We start from the raw sequence: 21,613 nt of genomic DNA on the forward strand, positions 1-21,613 counted from the left end.
AAGCGTTGCTCAAACTCCCGTAACAGTCCAGTTATTTTATCTTTGAACCGCTTCATGTCTGCCACATGTTGGGTCGCGCACACATTTTTCAGACAGGGGAAGTGAGCTGCATCACCACCGGCAAGTTGCGTCTCCCACAATGACAGCTTCAACTTGAAAGAACGTATGCTGTCATAATACTGCGTGACAACTTTGTTGCGCCCTTGCAGCTGTTTGTTCAAGTTATTCAGGTGCTCTGTAACATCCACCATAAATGCAAGGTCCGGCATCCATTCTGCGGAATGAAATTCTAACACTGGTTTGCCCTTTTCTTCCATGAACTGTTCAATTTCTTCTCGTAAATCAAAGAAACGCCTCAGCACAGCACCTCGGCTTAACCATCTTACCTCAGTGTGGTATGGCAGGCCATAGATGTGGTCTTTCTCTCTGAGAAGGCTGTCAAACCGACGGTGACTCAGGCTTCTGGATCGGATGAAATTAACAGTTTGGATGACCACCTTCATGACGTTATCCATCTTTAATGACTTGCAACACAAAGCCTCCTGGTGCAAAATACAGTGAAAAGTCAAAAAATCACGTCCTCCATTTGCAGATTGCACTTTCTCTCTGAACTTTGTCACAACGCCTGCTTTTTTCCCGATCATTGAGGGCGCACCATCTGTAGCCAGGCTGACAGCGCGGGACCAGTCCACTCCGACCCTGTCCAGCGCGCCGACGAGTGCGGTAAAAATATCAGCTGCTGTCGTTGTATCTGTCATCGGCACCAACTCCACAAACTCCTCGGTGACGGTCAATGTGTCATCAACTCCGCGGATGAAAAAATGGGCAGTTGTGCAACATCTGTAATGTCCGTGCTTTCATCAATTGCAACCGAAAACGCAATAAATGACTTTACTTTTTGCTTCAACTGGCTGTCCAAATCCACTGAAAGATCGGAAATCCTGTCTGCAACTGTGTTTCTTGTCAGGCTGATATTTGCAAAAGCCTGCCGCTTTTCAGGGCACACAATCTCCGCTGCCTTCATCATGCATGTTTTTACAAATTCACCCTCACTAAATGGTTTTGAAGCCACTGCGATTTCATTAGCAATGAGGTAGCTAGCTTTCACTGCAGCGTCACTGATGTCTCGGCTGTGAGTAAACACAGACTGCTGTTTCTTCAGACCCGCCAACAGTTCATTCACCTTCTCTCATCTCCGCTGTCCTTGAAAGTTGTCATATTTGTCGGCATGAAGACTCACATAGTGGCGACGAAGGTTATATTCTTTCAGCACTGCAACATGCTCTGAACACACCAAACATACAGCTTTCCCATTAAATTCCGTGATTAAATAGGATGACCATTTTTCTTGGAACACTCTGCGTCCACTTTTCTCTTTTTTGACAGAGACATATTGGGGCAATGAGGGTGCCAAAGCACATAATGTTAAAAGTAGAAGCCGTAATAAATATCGCGGGCAAAACAAAGTAGCTCATTGGCTGCACGTGCTTGACCTACTTGCTCTGCCCCGGTATAAACAGTTTGCTTGCTTAACACAATTGCTATTGCGCCATCCAGTGGACTCAATTGGAACAGCAGTTTATTTTATTGAAAAATTGCAGCGCATTTTTATACTTTAATAAAAAATAAAAACTTTTTTTTTGTTTTTGTTTTTTGTATTCAAAATCATCTCGCGGGCCGGATTAAACCCGTTTGCGGGCCTGATCCGGCCCGCGGGCCGTATGTTTGACACCCCTGACATAGAGCCATGACTACATGGAACTCTTTCCACATCAGGTAACTGATGCAAGCATTAGAATCAGGTTTTAAAAAACAGATACAAATACAATTTATGGAACAGCAGGGACTATGAAGAGACACACACACACAAATGATAAGACACGCACTCTACACACACGTACACATGGATGTTGTATTGTAAATATGTGATAGTGGGAGTAGTGGCCTGAAGGAACACACTAAATGTATTGGGTAAAGTGTTATGAAATGAAATGTCATGTCATGTAATATTTTAAATTGTATATAACTGCCTTAATGTTGCTGGACCCCAGGAAGAGTAGCTTCTGCCTTGGCAGCAGGTAATGAGGATCCTTAATAAATACAAATACAAAATCACTGGGGCCAAACTCCCTGCCATTCAGAACCTCTATAGCAGGTGGTGAAAGAGGGAGGCCCGAAAAATTGTCAAAGACTCCAGCCGATGCACCAAGTCTGTGACCAAAAGGCACCTGAACAGCTTCTACCCCCAAGCCATAAGACTGCTAAACAGTTGATCAAATGGCTACCCGGACAATTTACATTGACCCCTTTTATTATATATCTTAATTGTTTTGCACTGACTCCCTTGTACTGGCTCTATGCACACTCACTAGACTCACACTCCAACACACACACACACACACACACATACATAGACACACTTTACATACGCTGCTGCTACTCTGTTTAATATATATCCTGTTTGCCTTGTCACTTCTATTCCTACTTACATGTACATACTGTATTACCTCAATTACCTCAACTACCTCCTACCCCTGCACATTGTCTCAGTACTGGTACTCCTTGTGTATAGCCTCATTATTGTTTGTTTTGTGTTACTATTTCCTTGTTTTTGGGGGGGAAATATTTGTCTTACTTTTTAACTCTGCACTGTTTGGGAATGGGCTCGTAAGTAAGCATTTCACTGTAAAGTCTACACATGTTATATTCGGCACATGTGACCAATAAGATTTGATTTGACGTATGTAAGAACTAACTGTAATGTAAACTGACAGCACAAACATATCCATGGACATTTTATTTATCAGTGTTCCCAGACAATATAAAAAGTTGATACTGTGAATAAAATCCATTTAGAATTTAGAACACAAAAATAGGGCGACAATACAGGAACACTCTCTGACGATAAATCACTTTACACAATACACTGTACATACAACATCAGCAAAAATAAATAGCACCAAGCTGCTCAGGTCCTAGATAGAAGCTGGTGTCATTCTTTGCTGACACGAAATTCCCGGTGGCTTAGAGTGTGTTTGGCAATCCGGGAAAAAACGTGTCATTGAAGAACATCACCTGTTAGTTCTTAAAGTGTCAACTTAAACCACACCACACGGAAAGACACTCACTGAATCAAGTACACCAGGAAGTATTGTTCTCCCTCTGACAGCACTAGAAACAGTCAGACTGTTGGATATTGCAAAATGGGATGGAGACGGAGCCCACATCCAGGTGCTGTTCATAGACACAGCTGCATTATGGGTTCCGTTACCACCCTACCCGCCAACATCACTATTGAGGATCCCATTTCCATTTCACAATTTCTTGGGGTGGAGAAAATACATTGGTCTATCCTGTTCCATTCATATCTTGAAGTCTTGAAAAAACAGTTATATCTGGAGAGAGAGAGAGATAGATAGAGGAAGAGAGAGTGATATATATATATATATATATATATAGAGAGAGAGAGAGAGAGAGAGAGAGAGAGGACAGAAAGCCTATTAATGAATCCTCAGAGGCACACAAACACACTTTCACTCATTAATTGAAGTCACCTACTCATCAGGTTTGACGGGAAAGCTAGAGTCTATCTGATCATTAGAAGAAGAGAACGCAAACAGAAAGGAACAGAAAAAGGATCAATCAAAACAAAAGAACCCGAGAGGGGTATTTTGAAAGTAAGCTACATAAATAGTGAGAAAGGGTTGAATGAGGACAAAAACAGGCGATTCAAAGAATGGAAACAAAGTCCCATTTCTGAAAAGAAAGTTACCGTATATGCTCAGCTCAGATCACCATCAGCTTGCTCCCACTCTGCTGTCACCCTCCTGTCTGCACTACTCTATTTATGAGTCTTCACTTCCTCCTAAATACACAACAAATCTATTTCACTTTCACTTCTGCAGAACAACTGACCATAACTCCTCCTTCGCGCCGTCCCTCCCCCTTTCATTGTCACAACAACACTTACAATCTCTGATTGCTTTAGTACTGTACCACTACCTCCTGCCACTTTCAATAGATTTCTACAGTTGACATAAACTATATTACTTTTTCAACAGATACAATACAAATAGCTCTGTTGCAGTAGTCAAGGTTAAAGTAAGTTGGATGAATCCTTCTTCAGCCTTATGGAGTTGCTAATTGAAGACACCAGTCTGTCTGATCAGGTGGGACAGGTGTGCATGTATGGGACAGGTGTGAGTCCACTGGTGCGTGGCCTGGAAAGTCCGGTGGATTTGGAGGTGTACCTGATCCCCCCCAGAGACCTCATTGTCCTCTCCAAAAAAGGATCATGGTTCTGTGTGTCTATCAGACAGGTAGGTTATAAACCCTAAATCACAGAATGGAATAACACTATTTACACTACATATTAGATTGTATCTGTATGCCTTTAAAATGGTCTCAAGGTAATATTTCTTTCATTCAATTAAGAGGTTTTCCATCCCCAACTCTCACCTTAACACTCCATGGCGGCAGGTAGCTTAGTTAGTTAAGAGTGTAGTGCTAGTAACCGAAAGGTTGCTGGTTCTAATCCCCAAGCCGACTAGGTGAAAAATCTGTCGATGTGCCCTTGAGCAAGGCACTTAACCGTGATTGCTCCTGTAAGTTGCTCTGGATAAGAGTGTCTGCTAAATGACAAAAAAAACATGAAATACAACATAGATGGCATTTCCCATCAAACCCGGGTTCAAATACTATTTAGGGTATTTCAATTACTTTCTAAGACATTTCAAAGTAATTATTTGGATACGTTTTTCTTTGAAAATACATGTAATTGATATTGGAATGTTTAAATACACTTGGAAGGTATTGGCATGTATTTGAAAATACTCAAATACACAGAAGTGCATTTTTAAATACAAATATTGAAATACTTCATGCATTTGAACCCAGGTCTGTTCGGTCCTAGGAGTATTTAAAATAATGTATTTGGAAAATAGTTTCAAATAGTAGGCTATTTATAGAACATTATCAAAATGTAAGTATTTCATTTCGGCCACATTATTTGAAAATACTAAAATACACAGAAAAAATATGTTAAATTACAAATACGCATCCACTACCAGTCAAAAGTTTGGATACACCTACTCATTTATTTGTACTATTTTTTTTACATTTTGTGTCAATCAGTTGTGTTGTGACAAGGTGGGGGGTGGGGTATACAGAAGATAGCCCTATTTAGTAAAAGACCAAGTCCATATTATGGCAAGAACAGCTCAAATAAGCAAAGAGAAACAACAGTCCATCATTACTTTAAGACATGAAGGTCAGTCAATCCAGAAAATGTGAAAGGTTCCTCAAGTACAGTCGCAAAAACCATCAAGCGCTATGATGAAACTGGCTCTCATGAGGACCGCCACAGGAATGGAGACCCAAAGTTACCTCTGCTGCAGAGGAGTAGTTAATTACAGTTACCAGCCTCAGAAATTGCAGCCCCAAAAAAATGCTTCACAGAGTTCAAGTCACAGACACATCTCAACATCAACTGTTCAGAGGGGACTGTGTGAATCAGGCCTTCATGGTCAAATTGTTGCAAAGAAACCACTACTGAAGGACACCAATAAGAAGAGACCTGCTTGGGCCAAGAAACACGAGCAATGGACATTAGACCAGTGGAAATGTGTCCTTTGGTCTAGAGTCCAAATTGGAGATTTTTGGTTCCAACCGCTGTCTCTTTGTGAGACGCGGTGTGGGTGAACGGATGATCTCTGCATGTGTAGTTCCCACCGTAAAGCATGGAGGTGTTATGGTGTGGGGGTGCTTTGCTGGTGACACTGATTTATTTAAAATTCAAGGCACACTTAACCAGCATGGCTACGACAGCATTCTGCAGCGATACGCCATCCCATCTGGTTTGGGCTTAGTGGGACAATCATTTGTTTTCAACAGGACAATGACCAACACACCTCCACGCTGTGTAAGGGCTATTTTACCAAGAAGGAGAGCGATGGAGTGCTGCATCAGATGACCTGGCCTCCCCAATCCCCCGACCTCATCCCAATTGAGATGGTTTGGGATGAGTCGGACGGCAGAGTGAAGGAAAAGCAGCCAACAAGTGGTCAGCATAAGTGGGAACTCCTTCAAGACTGTTGGAAAAGCATTGCAGGTGAAGCTGGTTGAGAGAATGCCAAGAGTGTGCAAAGCTGTCATAAAGGCAAAGGGTGGCTATTTGAAGAATCTCAAATATAAAAAATAAATTAAAACCCTTGAATGAGTAGGTGTGTCCAAACTTTTGACTGGTAGTGTATATATCAACCCAGGTCTGTATCTCTACACATAATAAATGACCATTCCAATGACAACAATAACAAAATTAAGTGGGAAAAAATGTTTTATTTGACTTATTCTCCTTTATTCATGTCAGTAGGACATGGAAGGCATCTGATAACACCAAAACAATCCATCACAATACTGATGGATAGACAGACATGCTCTGCTCTCCCTCAGCATAGATAGGGAACAACAGACAGGGAAGACTGATTGTTTAGACATAATTGACGTTTGTGTGTGTGTGTGTGTGTGTGTGTGTGTGTGAGGGGGGTTGTCAAGTAGTTGTGTGTGCTTGCATGTGCGTATGCTTGAGGAACACTCAAGTCTGCAGCCCACTACTGTTGTTCTCTTCCTTAGAACAGGCGCTTCTCATAACTGCAAGAGAAGAAAGAAAAAAAACAAAAAAAAAACAGGTTTAACAAATGAATGATCTGGTAACAAATTACCAACATGTTGCATCATACTGAGATCAGACAGACCTATAAACATGTTGAAGTGAGATTCGTTTGGAAAGGGGAACCATTTTAAAATCTAGGAGCTTGCATGTGGTATGTGAAACTGAGATGTTAAAAAAATCCCCTCACCAAGCAAAGAATATATTGTAATGTTAGCTTCTGTGACAGCACTGTGGGCTAGTCAACACAGCCTAGCTAGATCACATCAATAAGTACCTGTGCAGGCTGTGGACTCCTCCCTCCATCTGGGCCGATGTCGTCCTCTTCTCAAACTTCAGATCCCCAGAATACATCATGGCTCTGCATGGGGAAGACAGTGTTACACGGAGCCCCGATGCTCACACACGCGGCGGCATCAAAGTAGGCGTACTTTGACAAACATTCAGATGTGTGTGTGCGCGTGCGTGTACCTGAGCTGGGTGAGGCTCTTGGATCCGATGTCTTGACAGGAGTGCTGGATCCCAGCCAGCAGGTAGGGAATAAACTTATGGATAGAGCCCTTGTCCTGGACCGCCCCCGACACACCCTGAGCCACCTTGATCTTGTCACACTCACTGCAGAAAGAGGGAGGAAAGGGGTAAAGAGAGGATGGGTCAGCTATATGTTTTTTGTCTTTTGGTTGACTGCCTGCTGCAAAGCTAGTTGCCCCTGGGTCGTGTTAATTATAATAATAATAATATAATATGCCATTTAGCAGACGCTTTTATCCAAAGCGACTTACAGTCATGCGTGCATACATTTTTTTTGTGTATGGGTGGTCCCGGGGATCGAACCCACTACCTTGGCGTTACAAGCGCCGTGCTCTACCAGCTGAGCTACAGAGGACCAATTGATTAGTGCACACATTTTTACATTTACATTTTAGTCATTTAGCAGACGCTCTTATCCAGAGCGACTTACAGTTAGTGAGTGCATACATTATTAAAAAAAAAAATATATATATATATATATATATATATATATATATATATATATACTGGCCCCCCGTGGGAATCGAACCCACAACCCTGGCGTTGCAAACGCCATGCTCTACCAACTGAGCTACATCCCTGCCGGCCATTCCCTCCCCTACCCTGGACGACGCTGGGCCAATTGTGCGCCGCCCCATGGGTCTCCTGGATTCGAACCAGGATCTCTAGTGGCACAGCTAGCACTGTGATGCAGTGCCTTAGACCACTGCGCCACTCGGGAGACTATAGCAAAACGTTTTGCAAAGGGAAACAACAAGCGCTTCTTATTGGACAAGTTCAGGTAGTACCTCAGTTTGTCGGTTTTATTTCATTTGGTGCCTAATGAATACAATCCTGGGGATAATACATATTTGTTTTACTGTGTTACTAGTGTATTAGTATAACTATGACTCAGTACCTGAAGTATCTGGTCTGGGAGCCCAGGTTCTTGTCCATGGCATCCAGTGAGCCCATGCCTCGGTATTTCTTCAGCCTAATGCCGTCAGAGAAGAAGTATTCACCTGGAGCCTCGCTTGTGGCAGCCAGGAGAGAGCCCATCATCACTGGAGAGACATAGCGGGGAGGAGAGATCAGAGAATGTACCTTTCATGCTTTGAGAGGGATGTGTGTGTTAGTACATTACTATATCAGTGTCTAAATGTGATCCTGTAAGTGCTACGTGTAATGGCTAATGCTACGCGTAATGGCTAATGCTACGCGTAATGGCTAATGCTACGCGTAATGGCTAATGCTACGCGTAATGGCTAATGCTACGTGTTTCTCTCCTTTCTATATACTATTGACTAATGAGAGTTGGTGTGTGTATGGGTATTTGACTTGAGCCTGAGACACCTGTAGATGCCCCAAGTGCCAGGGCTTTGGCGATGTGCCCCACGGTTTGGATGCCCCCGTCGGCGATGACTGGCACTCCAAATCGACGGGCGTACTCCGACACCTTGTACACGGCGGTGGCCTGGGGACGCCCGCATGCCAACACTGAGACAACAGGGGAAGGAGGACAGGCGTGAACAAAGAACACACAAAAGTTGTAAAAATAAATAAAATAATGGAGGGGGTTTGTGGCAATGTTCATGCCTGCTTGAGGCCTATTTTGTGTCACTTGGTTCAATTGAGGCTGACAGGTCATGGTGGGGAATATCCAGCCAAGCATTCACATGTAGCCCCCCCATCAGAGAGACAGACTAGGCATTCTCACACAGCAGACAGTCTGTCTTTGCATGCATTTTAGGTTGTAATTTCCTGGTTTATCAAGTGAATTCATCATATCAGTATTATTTGAATATTAATTCATATTTTCGTTGATTTGCTGTAGATTAAACATGGTTTTGCCTTGCTTGAGTGGATCATTTTATAATTAAAATGGGATTTTAACATTGTGTTTACCTGATAAATGTAATCATTATGAAACTGATTACATAGCAAGACGATGGGACAGGAAAGACCTTTAGACATTTAGTATGATAGGATTTCCCATTCACAGACATGATTCAACAAGTAGTAGACCAACCACTCACACAATATTAGGCTACATTATACAAATGTGATGTCAATTTGGGAAGATAACATTCATAAAATGAAAAAAGAGAAACAACAAACCGAGGAAGTCTTAGAAAGTGTTGGAGTAGAGTTTATACGTTTTGTATTCAGGAAGCACAAGCCTTATTTTTGCAGGCTTTCTTCCCTCAACACTAAATATGAGAATCAGCCGATTGGCCTCTTTTCCTCCGTGACAGTTTCAATTAATCCTGTTACCAGCCAGCAGTTCTGCCGAGATTCTTTTATCAACTCTTACTCTAAAACGAGTTCATTAGAATGTCTGAGGCAAACATCAAAAGAGGAAGTGGAGAATATTATGTTAGCTTCGTGCTCACCTTTTTTTGTGATTGGTATGCATATCCATGAGCTAACTGGGACTGGATTAAATTTAGTAAATAATTACCATAAATACTGAACAGGAATGGATTAAATTGCAGAGCAGCACTACCAGAAAGCTTTTGAAGACATGCATCTTTTTCCCCCTTCTCAAAAGGTACAATAATATTATTATGATCAAACACATAGTAAATCATAAGTTACAGGTCAGGTTTATGTTAAGTCAATGACTGTTACATGTGAATGGGGTGCTAGATAACAATGACATAAGTAGATTCCTTAATGTGTTACAACAACCAGTATAATGTGGAGCTACGGGCTCCCTCCCCACTCATATATGAAAACCTGACTGTCCATCACATGCTTGTGCACTGCATTTAGGGACGCATCTCGAGCGCACTACTAAAACACACTTCATCATATGCATCCATTCTACCCCCAAGCCATAAGACTGCTAAATAGTTAGTTAAATAGTTAACCGGACCATCTACATTGATCCTTTTTGCAGTAACTTTGACTCCTCAAATATACGCTGCTGCTACTGTTTATTATCTGTCACTTTATTCCTAGTTATATGTGCATATCTACCTCAATTACCTCATACCCCTGCACAGACTCAGTACTGGTACCCCGTTTATATAGCCAAGTTATCGTTACTCATTTTTGATTTATTATTACGTGTTTTACTTTTCTATTATTTCTCTATTTTCTTTCTCTCTGCGTTGATGGGAACGGCCGTAAGTAAGTATTTCACTGTTGTCACCTGTTGTTTACGAACCATGTGACAAATTTGTAATGATGAGGATGTCGAGACAAGGGAGGTGTGATGTCACAGTGACAGATTAATCAAGGACCAAAGTACAAGCATCCAAAACCCCAAACGCCCAAGGCCAGCTTGACTACTACCTCTACTGGTGCAGAGCCGTTAACCAACCAATGCAGACAGGCTGTGAAGGGGGGTAGGCGGGCACAGTGTGGTAGTGGAGCCAATTAGAGAGAAAGAGCCCTGCGCAGGCCAGTGGGGCCCGGTGGGAAGGACTTACTGCAGTATCCTGTAACAGTAGTTGGGGTTTTGGGGCTGTGGAGATTTATACCAGGAGCAACACTGAGAGGCGCTAGAGAGACAGACAGTACAGGCAGTGTGAAACCAAACGAGCAGAGGTCCACACAACAAAACATGAACTGGAGGTGATGAGGAAGAGAGATGTACAAAGAGAAAGGAGAAACAAAAGGAAGAGATACAGTGCTTTCGGAAAGTATTCAGACCCCTTGACTCTTTCCACATTTCTTTACGTTACAGCCTTATTCTAAAATGGATTAAATAAATACAAATCCTCAGCAATCTACACACAATACCCCATAATGACAAAAGCAAAAACAGGTATTTAGATTTTTTTGCAAATGTATTAAAAATAAAAACTGAAACACCTGATTTACATCAGTATTCAGACCCTTTGCTATGATACTCTAAATTGAGCTCAGGGGCATCCTGTTTCCATTGACCATCCTTGAGATGTTTCTACAACTTGGAGTCCACCCGTGGTAAATTCAATTGATTGGACATCATTTGGAAAGGCAGTCACCTGTTTATATAAGGTCCCACAGTTGACAGTGCATGTCAGAGCAAAAACCAAGCCATGAGGTCGAAGGAATTGTCCGTAGAGCTCCGAGACAGGATTGTGTCGAGGCACAGATCTGGAGAAGGGTACCAAAAAATGTCTGCAGCATTGAAGGCCCCCAAGAACAGAGTGGCCTCCATCATTCTTAAATGGAAGAAGTTTGGAACCACCAAGACTCTTCCTAGAGCTGGCCACGCAGCCAAACTGAGCAATCGGGGGAGAAGGGCCTTGGTCAGGGAGGTGACCAAGAACCCAATGGTAACTCTGACAGAGCTCCAGAGTTCCTCTGTGGAGATGGGAGAACCTTCCAGAAGGACAACCATCTCTGCAGCACTCAACCAATCAGGCCTTTATGGTAAAGTGGCCAGACGGAAGCCACTCCTCAGTAAAAGGCACATGACAGCCCGCTTGGAGTTTGCCAAAAGGCATCTAAAGACTCTCAGACCATGAGAAACAAGATTGAACTATTTTGCCTGAATGCCAAGCGTCACGTCTGGAGCAAACCTGGCACCATCCCTACGGTGAAGCGCGGTGGTGGCAGCATCATGCTGTGGGGATGTTTTTCAACGGCAGGGACTGGGAGACTAGTCGGGGTCGAGGGAAAGATTAACAGAGCAAAGTACAGAGAGATCCTTGATGAAAACCTGCTCCAGAGTGCTCAGAACCTCAGACTGGGGTGAAGGTTCACCTTCCAACAGGACAACGACCCTAAGCACACAGCCAAGACAAAGCAGGAGTGGCTTTGGGACAAGTCTCTGAATGTCCTTGAGTGGCCCAGCCAGAGCCTGGACTTGAACCCGATCGATCATCTCTGGAGAGACCTGAAAATAGCTGTGTAGCAACACTCCCATCCAACCTGACAGAGCTAGTGAGGATCGGCAGAGAACAATGGGAGAACCTCCCAAGTACAGGTGTGCCAAGCTTGAAGCGTCATATCCAAGAAGACTCAAGGCTGCAATCACTGCAAAAGGTGCTTCAACAAAGTACTGAGTAAAGGGTCTGAAAACATATGTAAACGTGATATTTCAGTTGTAAAAAAATCAATTTTAGAATAAGGCTGTAACGTAACAAAATGTGGAAAAAGTAAACGGGTCTGAATACTTTCCGAATGCGCTGTATATAGAAAATAAGGAAGAAACCCCAAACAGATCATGAAAGACGGAGATAGAATAGCATGATTAAGAGAGAGGGGAGGGGAATGTGAGGATGAGGTGAAAGAGAAACAGAAAATAGAGGGTACGACTGACAATTAATGGGGGAGTTGCGCGTGATTTCTAAGGACCTACCCCCTTGTCGGTTTTCAAAGTTTTGATCTGAAGTGGTTTGGCTGAAGTTTGAGGATGTTGCACACTGCAGTTATTCAGCAGGCGGTCTTATTCAGTTAAATTGCCTGTATTAGAATGTAGCATGGCAGCACAATTTGATTCTGCAAAACCCTTTACCATTCTTTACAGGATGGGATGGGACCATTTGTACAGAATTCTACACTTGGCTAAAGGGCGATTTCAGTCGTTAGCGGAAAGGTGGGCAGATTGGAGGCTCCCGATTGGGTTAAAGCTGCTGTGGGTGAGGGGGAGCTAGGCAGTCTTCCATTGGTGGGACTCACCTTCCTGTGTGATGCAGATGGAACCACTGCCCATGCCCACTCGCAGGCCGTCCACCCCAGCGTCGATCAGGTTCTTGGCCTGGGCTGCAGTTACCACTGAGACAGACAGATCAACAATGTCACAGGGTGTTGCATAGTGCAATCATGAAATGAGGCAGTTCTGAGAATGGAGCATTTCTCTCTTTCTGTGTGTGTGTGTGTGTACACCACTTACCATTGCCTCCAATGACCTGAAGCTGTGGGTATTTCTCTTTGATGTACTTAATCATGTTGATTTGGAAGATCGAGTTCCCTTGAGAGGAGTCCTGAACAAATGAAAGCAACATTAAAGGGGCAATCTGTGATTGCTACATCTATTTTTAGACGTAACTAATTATATATACACACCGATTATTGAATAAAATAACTTATAGATGCCTCAATAGCTTTAGTTCAACTGCCATACCCCATACACATCATTGGTCATACTTAATGATCGTACTCCTTTGTTTGTAAACATTGTAATTGTAAACAAACACTGTATAGCCACAAAACATGGTTAAAACTATAAATTAGATATCATGTACGGTCAGTCCTTGTATCCATAGCTCCGTCTTGAGAAAGGTTACATTTCTCCAGCCCCATCCCTCAGCTTTTTACCACAATAGTGGCAGGGTATGCCGCTTTGTTATTGTTAGAACTGCAGATTGCACCTTTAAAGAACAGTTCAAAGAAGAAAAAGATGGAGAAAGTATCCATGAAGAGAATAACAAGTAGATTGGGTAGGAGAACCAGTAACCCACCAGTACGACCACGTCTACGCCGCTCTGCACCAGCAGGTCCAGCCTGTACTTGTCGTCGTTGTGCGTGCCGATGGCTGCCCCACACAGCAGCTGTTTGCGTGAGTCTTTAGAGGCCAGGGGGAAGTCCCTGTTCTTCTTCAGATCCGTCCTGGCGATGATGGACACCAGGCAGCCCTCCTTGTTCACTATGGGCAGCTTCCCTACACAGAGACATGGTGTTTAGAATGGGGCCCTCGAACACACGAGGCATGTTGGTGTAGGCTATATGACAGTCTCGTTCACTTTTTATGGTGAACCTTCTCCCCTTTTCCCCAGATCCCGCCTCCTCACCTTTCTTACTCCTCTGCAGGATCTCATTGGCCTCTTTCAGTGTCACTCCAGCTGGAGCTATGACAAGGTCCTCAAGCTTAGTCATCACCTGTAGTGGTGAAGGAAAGGAGAGAACAAAAGAAGATTAGCATTTACCTTCGGACGCGAGTTAGAGAATGGCAGGGAAGTCAACTAAATACATTTACACCGATTTAAAAATACTAACTGGATCAACACAGTGATATGCATTAAGCCACACCTACCTCACTGAGTGGCAGGGTGTGCTCCTCCTCCTTCAGGAAGTCAATGTCCCGCGAGGAGATGATGCCAACGAGGCGCCCCCCCATGTGGCCGCTGTCTGTTATGGGGATGCCGCAGAAGCCGTGGCGTGCCTTAGCCTGGAACACGTCTGCCACGCAGTCTGTAGGACTCATCACTACTGGGTCTGTGATGAAACCCTGCTCATACCGCTGGGAGAGAGAGGGGGGAGGAAAGGAAGGAGAAGAGGGGGAAAAGAGGGAGCAGGGATTGAGGGATGTGGGAGCGGAGGGCAGAAAGTGGAGGGGAAAGAATAGAAATGGGGGAGGGGAAAGAGGGACGTGGGAGAGAGGGGAACAGGTAGGGGAGAGAAAGAGAGGGTAAGGGTATCTATTAGGCTCTGCAAATCTACAGGGTATTTAAAAAGCACACCAGAGCGCATGAGCGATAGATGAAAAATGAAACTGGAGAAGAGAGAAAACGATTGCTTCCTCTTCTAGCGGGAACACTACAGTGAAACAGTAGCAACTAGGTTGGCAGGAGGACCAGACCAAAAGAGAGCAGACAATAACATGAGTAGCAGAGACACACATACAGAAATACACATGTAACAAAGAACATAAATATAAAGGGAGATGAAGAGTGAAAAAGAGAGAATTGTAGTAGGGGTCATTACCTTGACCTTGCGGACCTCGTTGGCCTGGAACTCTGGAGTGCAGTTGTGGTGGATGAAGCCTATTCCTCCTGTGAGCTGAAAGATGATCAGAAGAACATGTTTACTTGCCAGTTTGTGTGTGTGAGTGAGAATGCGTGTCCTCAGACATGATCTCTAGCTGAAGTTGCCTGTAAGGACTTATGCAGAACAACTAGTTTCAAGCTTTAAGGGAATTCTTGGCATTTGTTTTGCAGTGAAGACTGATGTTTCCACTGCAACGTTTGCCTCTGGGGGGGCTTTACAAAACAACCATCTTAGGTTACTATTTTAAGTGACACATATTTGCAGCTGTTGTAGTCACTTCAACATACCCTGGGAGAAAGTACTGGTTGTTTTCCAACAGCTGAGGATGTTTCTGCTATCAGGGGTTTTATAGGGTGGCGGGTTTGTTGCTTGTGGTCTCATGTCACCATGTGATCATGTGATCGGTCTTTGACAGCAAAAAACGTTTTTTATTACTTGTTGCTTCCTTGGTAGCTGTGCCAACAGCTGTGAAGAAGATTGTCGTCACGTTTATCGAGCTTAGTTTTTATGAAAGTTGGCCTAACACGGCTGTTTACTTTGTGTTTTGCTGAGTCTACTTTAAAAACGTTCCATTATGTCGCCATGCTAACGTGTGTGTGTTTACACCAGACTTACTGCCATGGCAATGGCCAGCGCTGACTCGGTGACTGTGTCCATGGGGGAGGATACAAAAGGTGTTTTCATGGTGATCTGCTTTGTCAGGGCTGAAGTCAAATCCTGCAGAAGACACAAACCAGTTACTACTTGTAACAAACACTTATTGTAGTAACAAACCTTTCACAGCGCTCTGTTGCCAATCAAGATTACAATGGGAAGGTCTTTCTTGTAATCTTAAATTGAATATTTGGGTCGAATTCACTAGGCAACAAATGGAAGAAAATGGACTGAAAAGGGAGGGACTACCTGAACTTATCTGATAAGAAACACACATTTTTGGTTTCCATTGCTAAATGTTTTGCTATGGTGTGCACTAATGAATAGGACACCGGTCTCGGAGGGTCAGAAGCCCTATTGTCTTGAAGAATAAGGGTTCCACTCACCACCTGTTCCGATGTGAAGTCAATGTATCCTGGGAGAATCAGGAAGTCACTGAGAGAGAGAGAAAGAAAGAGAGAGAGGAGAGCAGGGACAGGCTTCACATGCTGCATACAATCTATCAATGATATTCATACACATTTGCAATTCCACACGTGTCAGTATGTACAGTAAGGTGTTTACGAAATTACACGAGGGGCAGCCAAATGTGAAGTTCCTTCTTCAGATGGACAATAGTCATATTCTATCAAATTTTTTTCATTGACAGTGGCTGTACCAAATTCTACGATATCTTTCGACAACACTTGAGTGGGAATGCAAAAGTTCAGTGTTCGATAATCTGAGCAAATTGCGATATCCGGAACTCGACGTGGGACTAACTGATATCGGAGTGGAGTGTGCATGCGATGAGCAGGGTCCTGTGTTGTCACAGGTTAGTGCTGATGACCAACACATTCCTAAAGGTCCTGAGAAGTGATGCAAGCATGACTAAATCGCTTTGGATAAAAACATCTGCTAAATGGCATTTATTATTATAATGATAAGTTTCCAAGCACACTGTCTGTCTGGTACTAACTAGTTGAGATTTTGAAATATGCTGTTGCACGTGCATACGAGTACTATGAAGGTGTATACGAGTACTATGAAGGCCCATGTTTCTAGGAGGAGAATACTTGGCCTATATTAAGCATGGAATGCGCAGAATGAGATGTGATGGTAACTTCACTAAAGAGTAGACAAGTGATGAGGCCAATGATGTGTATAAACCATCATTGGATGAGGCACTGTGGCAAATAGACTATACTTCTGCCTAACAAGTGCTTATTGTTCATGCCAATACAACCATACTCTAGAATATCTTGACATGATGAAATTACTCAAATGTAAAATGTAATTATGCCTCCAGGGTGTCATAATTAGTTAGCTACATTGTCACACAAGGCAAGTCATGCTTGGTATTCCTAATTCAACTGCTGGAAAACTAAGCTACCGACTGCAAAAATGAGTTATTGTCTTGTGTATATGTTTCATAACAGACACTGAAAGTAGGTTTATTATTGATGAATACAATTTTGAGAAATATGTCCCAGACACCCTCTAGAGGAAAGTTCAAATCACAGGCTTGCATAGCTGAATATAGCCAGGCCTATACAGAACCTTACCAAATACCCATCTACTTCTTTCAGATATTATTTTGGTAGATTTGAGTCAGTCCCCAAAGTAAAATTGTTACCTAACTCGCTGTCACTTGAAAGAATGAGTTGACCCGGGAAACCTAAGTCGGTAGACCCATTGCCATGTAGAAATAATTGCATGTACTGCAATGACCCAAAGCACCCAAATCCCATGCATGCACAAATAATAGTATAGCTAATGTGTCAAAGACTAAATATATGGCTCTGGTTACTAGCTAGCTAGCTACAAAGGTTATTCAAGTTAACTCAAGAACGCAAGCGAATTGTGATGGATTTCAACAAGCAGCCATGTGACTGTCAAATGCCAATAATTACTTGTAGGTAAGGCCGTCCCCGTAGTTGAAGAGTTGCTGCCCGCTGAGTCCATCATCGGGCACGTAACTAGTCTGTCCACTGATCAGGTAGTCCGCCATTATACAATCTATGTATCTATGTTAGTGTTTTATCAGTCACTTTGGTGCTAAACCGACAACGGCCCAAGAGACCGAGAACTTTCTTCGTTTCTTCGCTTCACTCCTAACGTTAGTTACGATCGGCGATGTATCAGTCAGCTGTGGCGTGGTGCGACCGTGCGCTGTCCCTTGTCAAGAAGACCCGCTCTTGGCTATACAAATTACATGTAATACATTCACGACAGTAAAACATTAACTGAAATGCCCTCTATTCTTCGGCCTTCAACGTTATCATGCTCCTGTCCTGTCTGTAGATTCCTTTGGTCGCACACGTTTTCGTCTGACAACCTTCTTCTTCGGGGTTTTATGGCGGTGTGATACTAATATTAGGTGCCCTACCGCCACCTACCGCGCTGGAGTGGAATGGAAACTATGGAGGTGTTCTAGATTCTGCACTCCGGTCCAGGGGTTTTCAAACTTGTTAATGGCAAGGACCCCAAAATATTGAGCCCCTGGGCGAGGACCCCCTACAATTTGCATTTATTTTCGTGAGCGAATTAAGTTCTTGAGAGCTGCATGCAGCTTGCAGTTTTAAAGCAAATTTCCTGCTATTCTACACATTTTGCCATGGCTCATGCTTTGTTCATATTTGAGCAGGGTCAGCTCTAGCCTTTTAGGCCCCCAAGTAAGTTTTGGTCGGGTCCGGAATAATAATTGAGTAGTGGGCCCCCTGGAGGCCAGGGCCCCGGGACCCGCATGCCCGTCAGTAATAAGGCCCTGACTAGCACTACTGTACAGAGTGAGGCAAAGGCTATTTGCATATTGATGGAAAATTATGATTGTCAATGGGGGTGGATAGGAAAGACAGAAAGATAGATCAAGATTTTACCAAACATGTTCTGTAGGTTTAATAAAACCAATATTTAATTTAGTGAAAAAATATATATAATCCGCACCTGTGGACGTCGGGCCCTCACACCACCCTCATGGAGTCTGTTTCTGACCGTTTGAGCAGACACATGCACATTTGTGGCCTGCTCGAGGTCATTTTGCAGGGCTCTGGCAGTGCTCCTCCTGCTCCTCCTTGCACAAAGGCGGAGGTAGCAGTCCTGCTGCTGGGTTGTTGCCCTCCTACGGCCTCCTCCACGTCTCCTGATGTACTGGCCTGTCTCCTGGTAGCGCCTCCATGCTCTGGACACTACGCTGACAGACACAGCAAACCTTCTTGCCACAGCTCGCATTGATGTGCCATCCTGGATGAGCTGCACTACCTGAGCCACTTGTGTGGGTTGTAGACTCCGTCTCACGCTACCACTAGAGTGAAAGCACCGCCAGCATTCAAAAGTGACCAAAACATCAGCCAGGAAGCATAGGAACTGAGAAGTGGTCTGTGGTCACCACCTGCAAAACCAGTCCTTTATTGGGGGTGTCTTGCTAATTGCCTATAATTTCCACCTGTTGTCTATTCCATTTGCACAACAGCATGTGAAATTTATTGTCAATCAGTGTTGCTTCCTAAGTGGACAGTTTGATTTCACAGAAGTGTGATTGACTTGGAGTTACATTGTGTTGTTTAAGTGTTCCCTTTATTTTTTTGAGCAGTGTATATATATATACATACATACACAGTTGAAGTCGGAAGTTTACATACACCTTAGCCAAATACATTTAAACTCAGTTTTGTACAATTTCTGACATTTAATCCTAGTAAAAAGTCCCTGTCTTAGGTCAGGTAGGATCACCACTTTATTTTAAGAATGTGAAATGTCAGAATAATAGTAGAGAGAATGATTTATTTCAGCTTTTATTTCTTTCATCACATTCCCAGTGGGTCAGAAGTTTACGTACACTCAATTAGTATTTGGTAGCATTGCCTTTAAATTGTTTAACTTGGGTCAAACTTTTCAGGTAGCCTTCCACAAGCTTCCCACAATAAGTTAGGTGAATTGTGGCCCATTCCTCCTGACAGAGCTGGTGTAACTGAGTCAGGTTTGTAAGCCTCCTTGCTCGCACATGCTTTTTCAGTTGAAGTGCACCAGTCCCTCCTGCAGCAAAGCACCCCCACAGCATGATGCTGCCACCCCCGTGCTTCACGGTTGGGATGGTGTTCTTCGGCTTGCAAGCATTCCCCTTTTTCCTCCAAACATAACGATGGTCATTATGGCAAAACAGTTCTTTTTTTGTTTCATCAGACCAGAGGACATTTCTCCAAAAAGTACAATCTTTGTCCCCATGTGCAGTTGCAAACCGTAGTCTGGCTTTTTTATGGCGGTTTTGGAGCAGTGGCTTCTTCCTTGCTGAGCGGCCTTTCAGGTTATGTCGACATAGGACTCGTTTTACTGTGGATATAGATACTTTTGTACCTGTTTCCTCCAGAATCTTCACAAGGTCCTTTGCTGTTGTTCTGGGATTGATTTGCACTTTTCGCACCAAAGTACGTTCATCTCTAGGAGACAGAATGCGTCTTCTTCCTGAGCGGTATGACGGCAGCGTGGTCCCATGGTGTTTATATTTGCGTACTATTGTTTGTACAGATGAACGTGGTACCTTCAGGCGTTTGGAAATTGCTCCCAAGGATGAACCAGACTTGTGGAGGTCTACAATTATTTTGCTGAGGTCTTGGCTTATTTCTTTTGATTTTCCCATGATGTCAAGTAAAGAGGCCCTGAGTTTGAAGGTAGTCCTTGAAATACATCCACAAGTACACCTCCAATTGACTCAAATTATGTCAATTAGCCTATCAGAAGCTTCTAAATCATTTTCTGGAATTTTCCAAGCTGTTTAAAGGCATAGTCAACTTAGTGTATGTAAACTTCTGACCCACTGGAATTGTGATACAGTGAATTATAAGTGAAATAATCTGTCTGTAAACAATTGTTGGAACAATTACTTGTGTCATGCACAAAGTAGATGTCTTAACCAACTTGCCAAAACTATAGTTTGTTAACAAGAAATTTGTGGTTGAAAAACAACTTTTAATGACTCCAACTTAAGTGTTTGTAAACTTCCGACTTCAACTGTATATACACACATACATATACAGTGAGGGAAAAAAGAATTTGATCCCCTGCTGATTTTGTAAGTTTGCCCACTGACAAAGAAATGATCAGTCTATAATTTTACTGGTAGGTTTATTTGAACAGTGAGAGACAGAATAACAACAACAAAAATCCAGAAAAACGCATGTCAAAAATGTTATAAATTAATTTGCATTTTAATGAGGGAAATAAGTACTTGACCCCCTCTCAATCAGAAAGATTTCTGGCGCACAGGTGTCTTTTATACAGGTAACGAGCTGAGATTAGGAGCACACTCTTAAAGGGAGTGCTCCTAATCTCAGTTTGTTACCTTTATAAAAGACACATGTCCACAGAAGCAATCAATCAGATTCCAAACTCTCCACCATGGCCAAGACCAAAGACCTCTCCAAGGATGTCAGGGACAAGATTGTAGACCTACACAAGGCTGGACTGGGCTACAAGACCATCGCCAAGCAGCTTGGTGAGAAGGTGACAACAGTTGGTGCGATTATTCGCAAATGGAAGAAACACAAAATAACTGTCAGTCTCCCTCGGCCTGGGGCTCCATGCAAGATCTCACCTCGTGGAGTTGCAATGATCATGAGAACAGTGAGGAATCAGCCCAGAACTACACGGGAGGATCTGGTCAATGATCTCAAGGCAGCTGGGACCATAGTCACCAAGAAAACAATTGGTAACACACTATGCCGTGAAGGACTGAAAGCCTGCAGCGCCCGCAAGGTCCCCCTGCTCAAGAAAGCACATATACAGGGCCGTCTAATGTTTGCCAATGAACATCTGAATGATTCAGAGGAGAACTGGGTGTAAGTGTTGTAGTCAGATGAGACCAAAATGGAGCTCTTTGGCATCAACTCAACTCGCCGTGTTTGGAGGAGGAGGAATGCTGCCTATGACCCCAAGAACACCATCCCCACCGTCAAACATGGAGGTGGAAACATTATGCTTTGGGGGTGTTTTTCTGCTAAGGGGACAGGACAACTTCACCGCATCAAAGGGACGATGGACGGGGCCATGTACCGTCAAATCTTGGCTGAGAACCTCCTTCCCTCAGCCAGGGCATTGAAA

General features: G+C 43.4%; 1 protein-coding gene across 1 annotated transcript; it reads right to left on the bottom strand.

Moving 5' to 3' along the window:
- Positions 1–6,316: 6,316 nt before the first annotated feature.
- impdh2 (IMP (inosine 5'-monophosphate) dehydrogenase 2) lies at positions 6,317–17,865 on the bottom strand. The gene is made up of 14 exons (XM_084184161.1): positions 17,431–17,865; positions 15,925–15,973; positions 15,500–15,601; positions 14,822–14,896; positions 14,151–14,357; positions 13,909–13,996; positions 13,579–13,778; positions 13,011–13,101; positions 12,797–12,892; positions 8,531–8,674; positions 8,097–8,241; positions 7,139–7,282; positions 6,945–7,028; positions 6,317–6,648 (listed from the first exon to the last, which is right to left on the bottom strand). The coding sequence occupies exons 1-14, from the start codon at positions 17,526–17,528 to the stop codon at positions 6,627–6,629; spliced, it is 1,545 nt and encodes a 514-aa protein (XP_084040287.1). The 5' UTR covers positions 17,529–17,865; the 3' UTR covers positions 6,317–6,626.
- Positions 17,866–21,613: the final 3,748 nt, after the last annotated feature.

Source organism: Coregonus lavaretus, assembly GCF_964263955.1.
Source record: "Coregonus lavaretus genome assembly, chromosome: 20".
Classification (NCBI taxonomy): Eukaryota; Metazoa; Chordata; class Actinopteri; order Salmoniformes; family Salmonidae; genus Coregonus; species Coregonus lavaretus.

Excerpts from the sequence above, each read along its gene's own strand:
- impdh2 (XM_084184161.1), bottom strand. The coding sequence starts at position 17,528 with ATGGCGGACTACCTGATCAGTGGACAGACTAGTTACGTGCCCGATGAT. Across the intron at positions 15,602-15,924 it reads ACTTCACATCGGAACAGGTG|GATTTGACTTCAGCCCTGAC; the intron begins GTGAGTGGAACC and ends TGTCTTCTGCAG. Across the intron at positions 8,242-8,530 it reads GGCACTTGGGGCATCTACAG|TGATGATGGGCTCTCTCCTG; the intron begins GTGTCTCAGGCT and ends ATGTCTCTCCAG.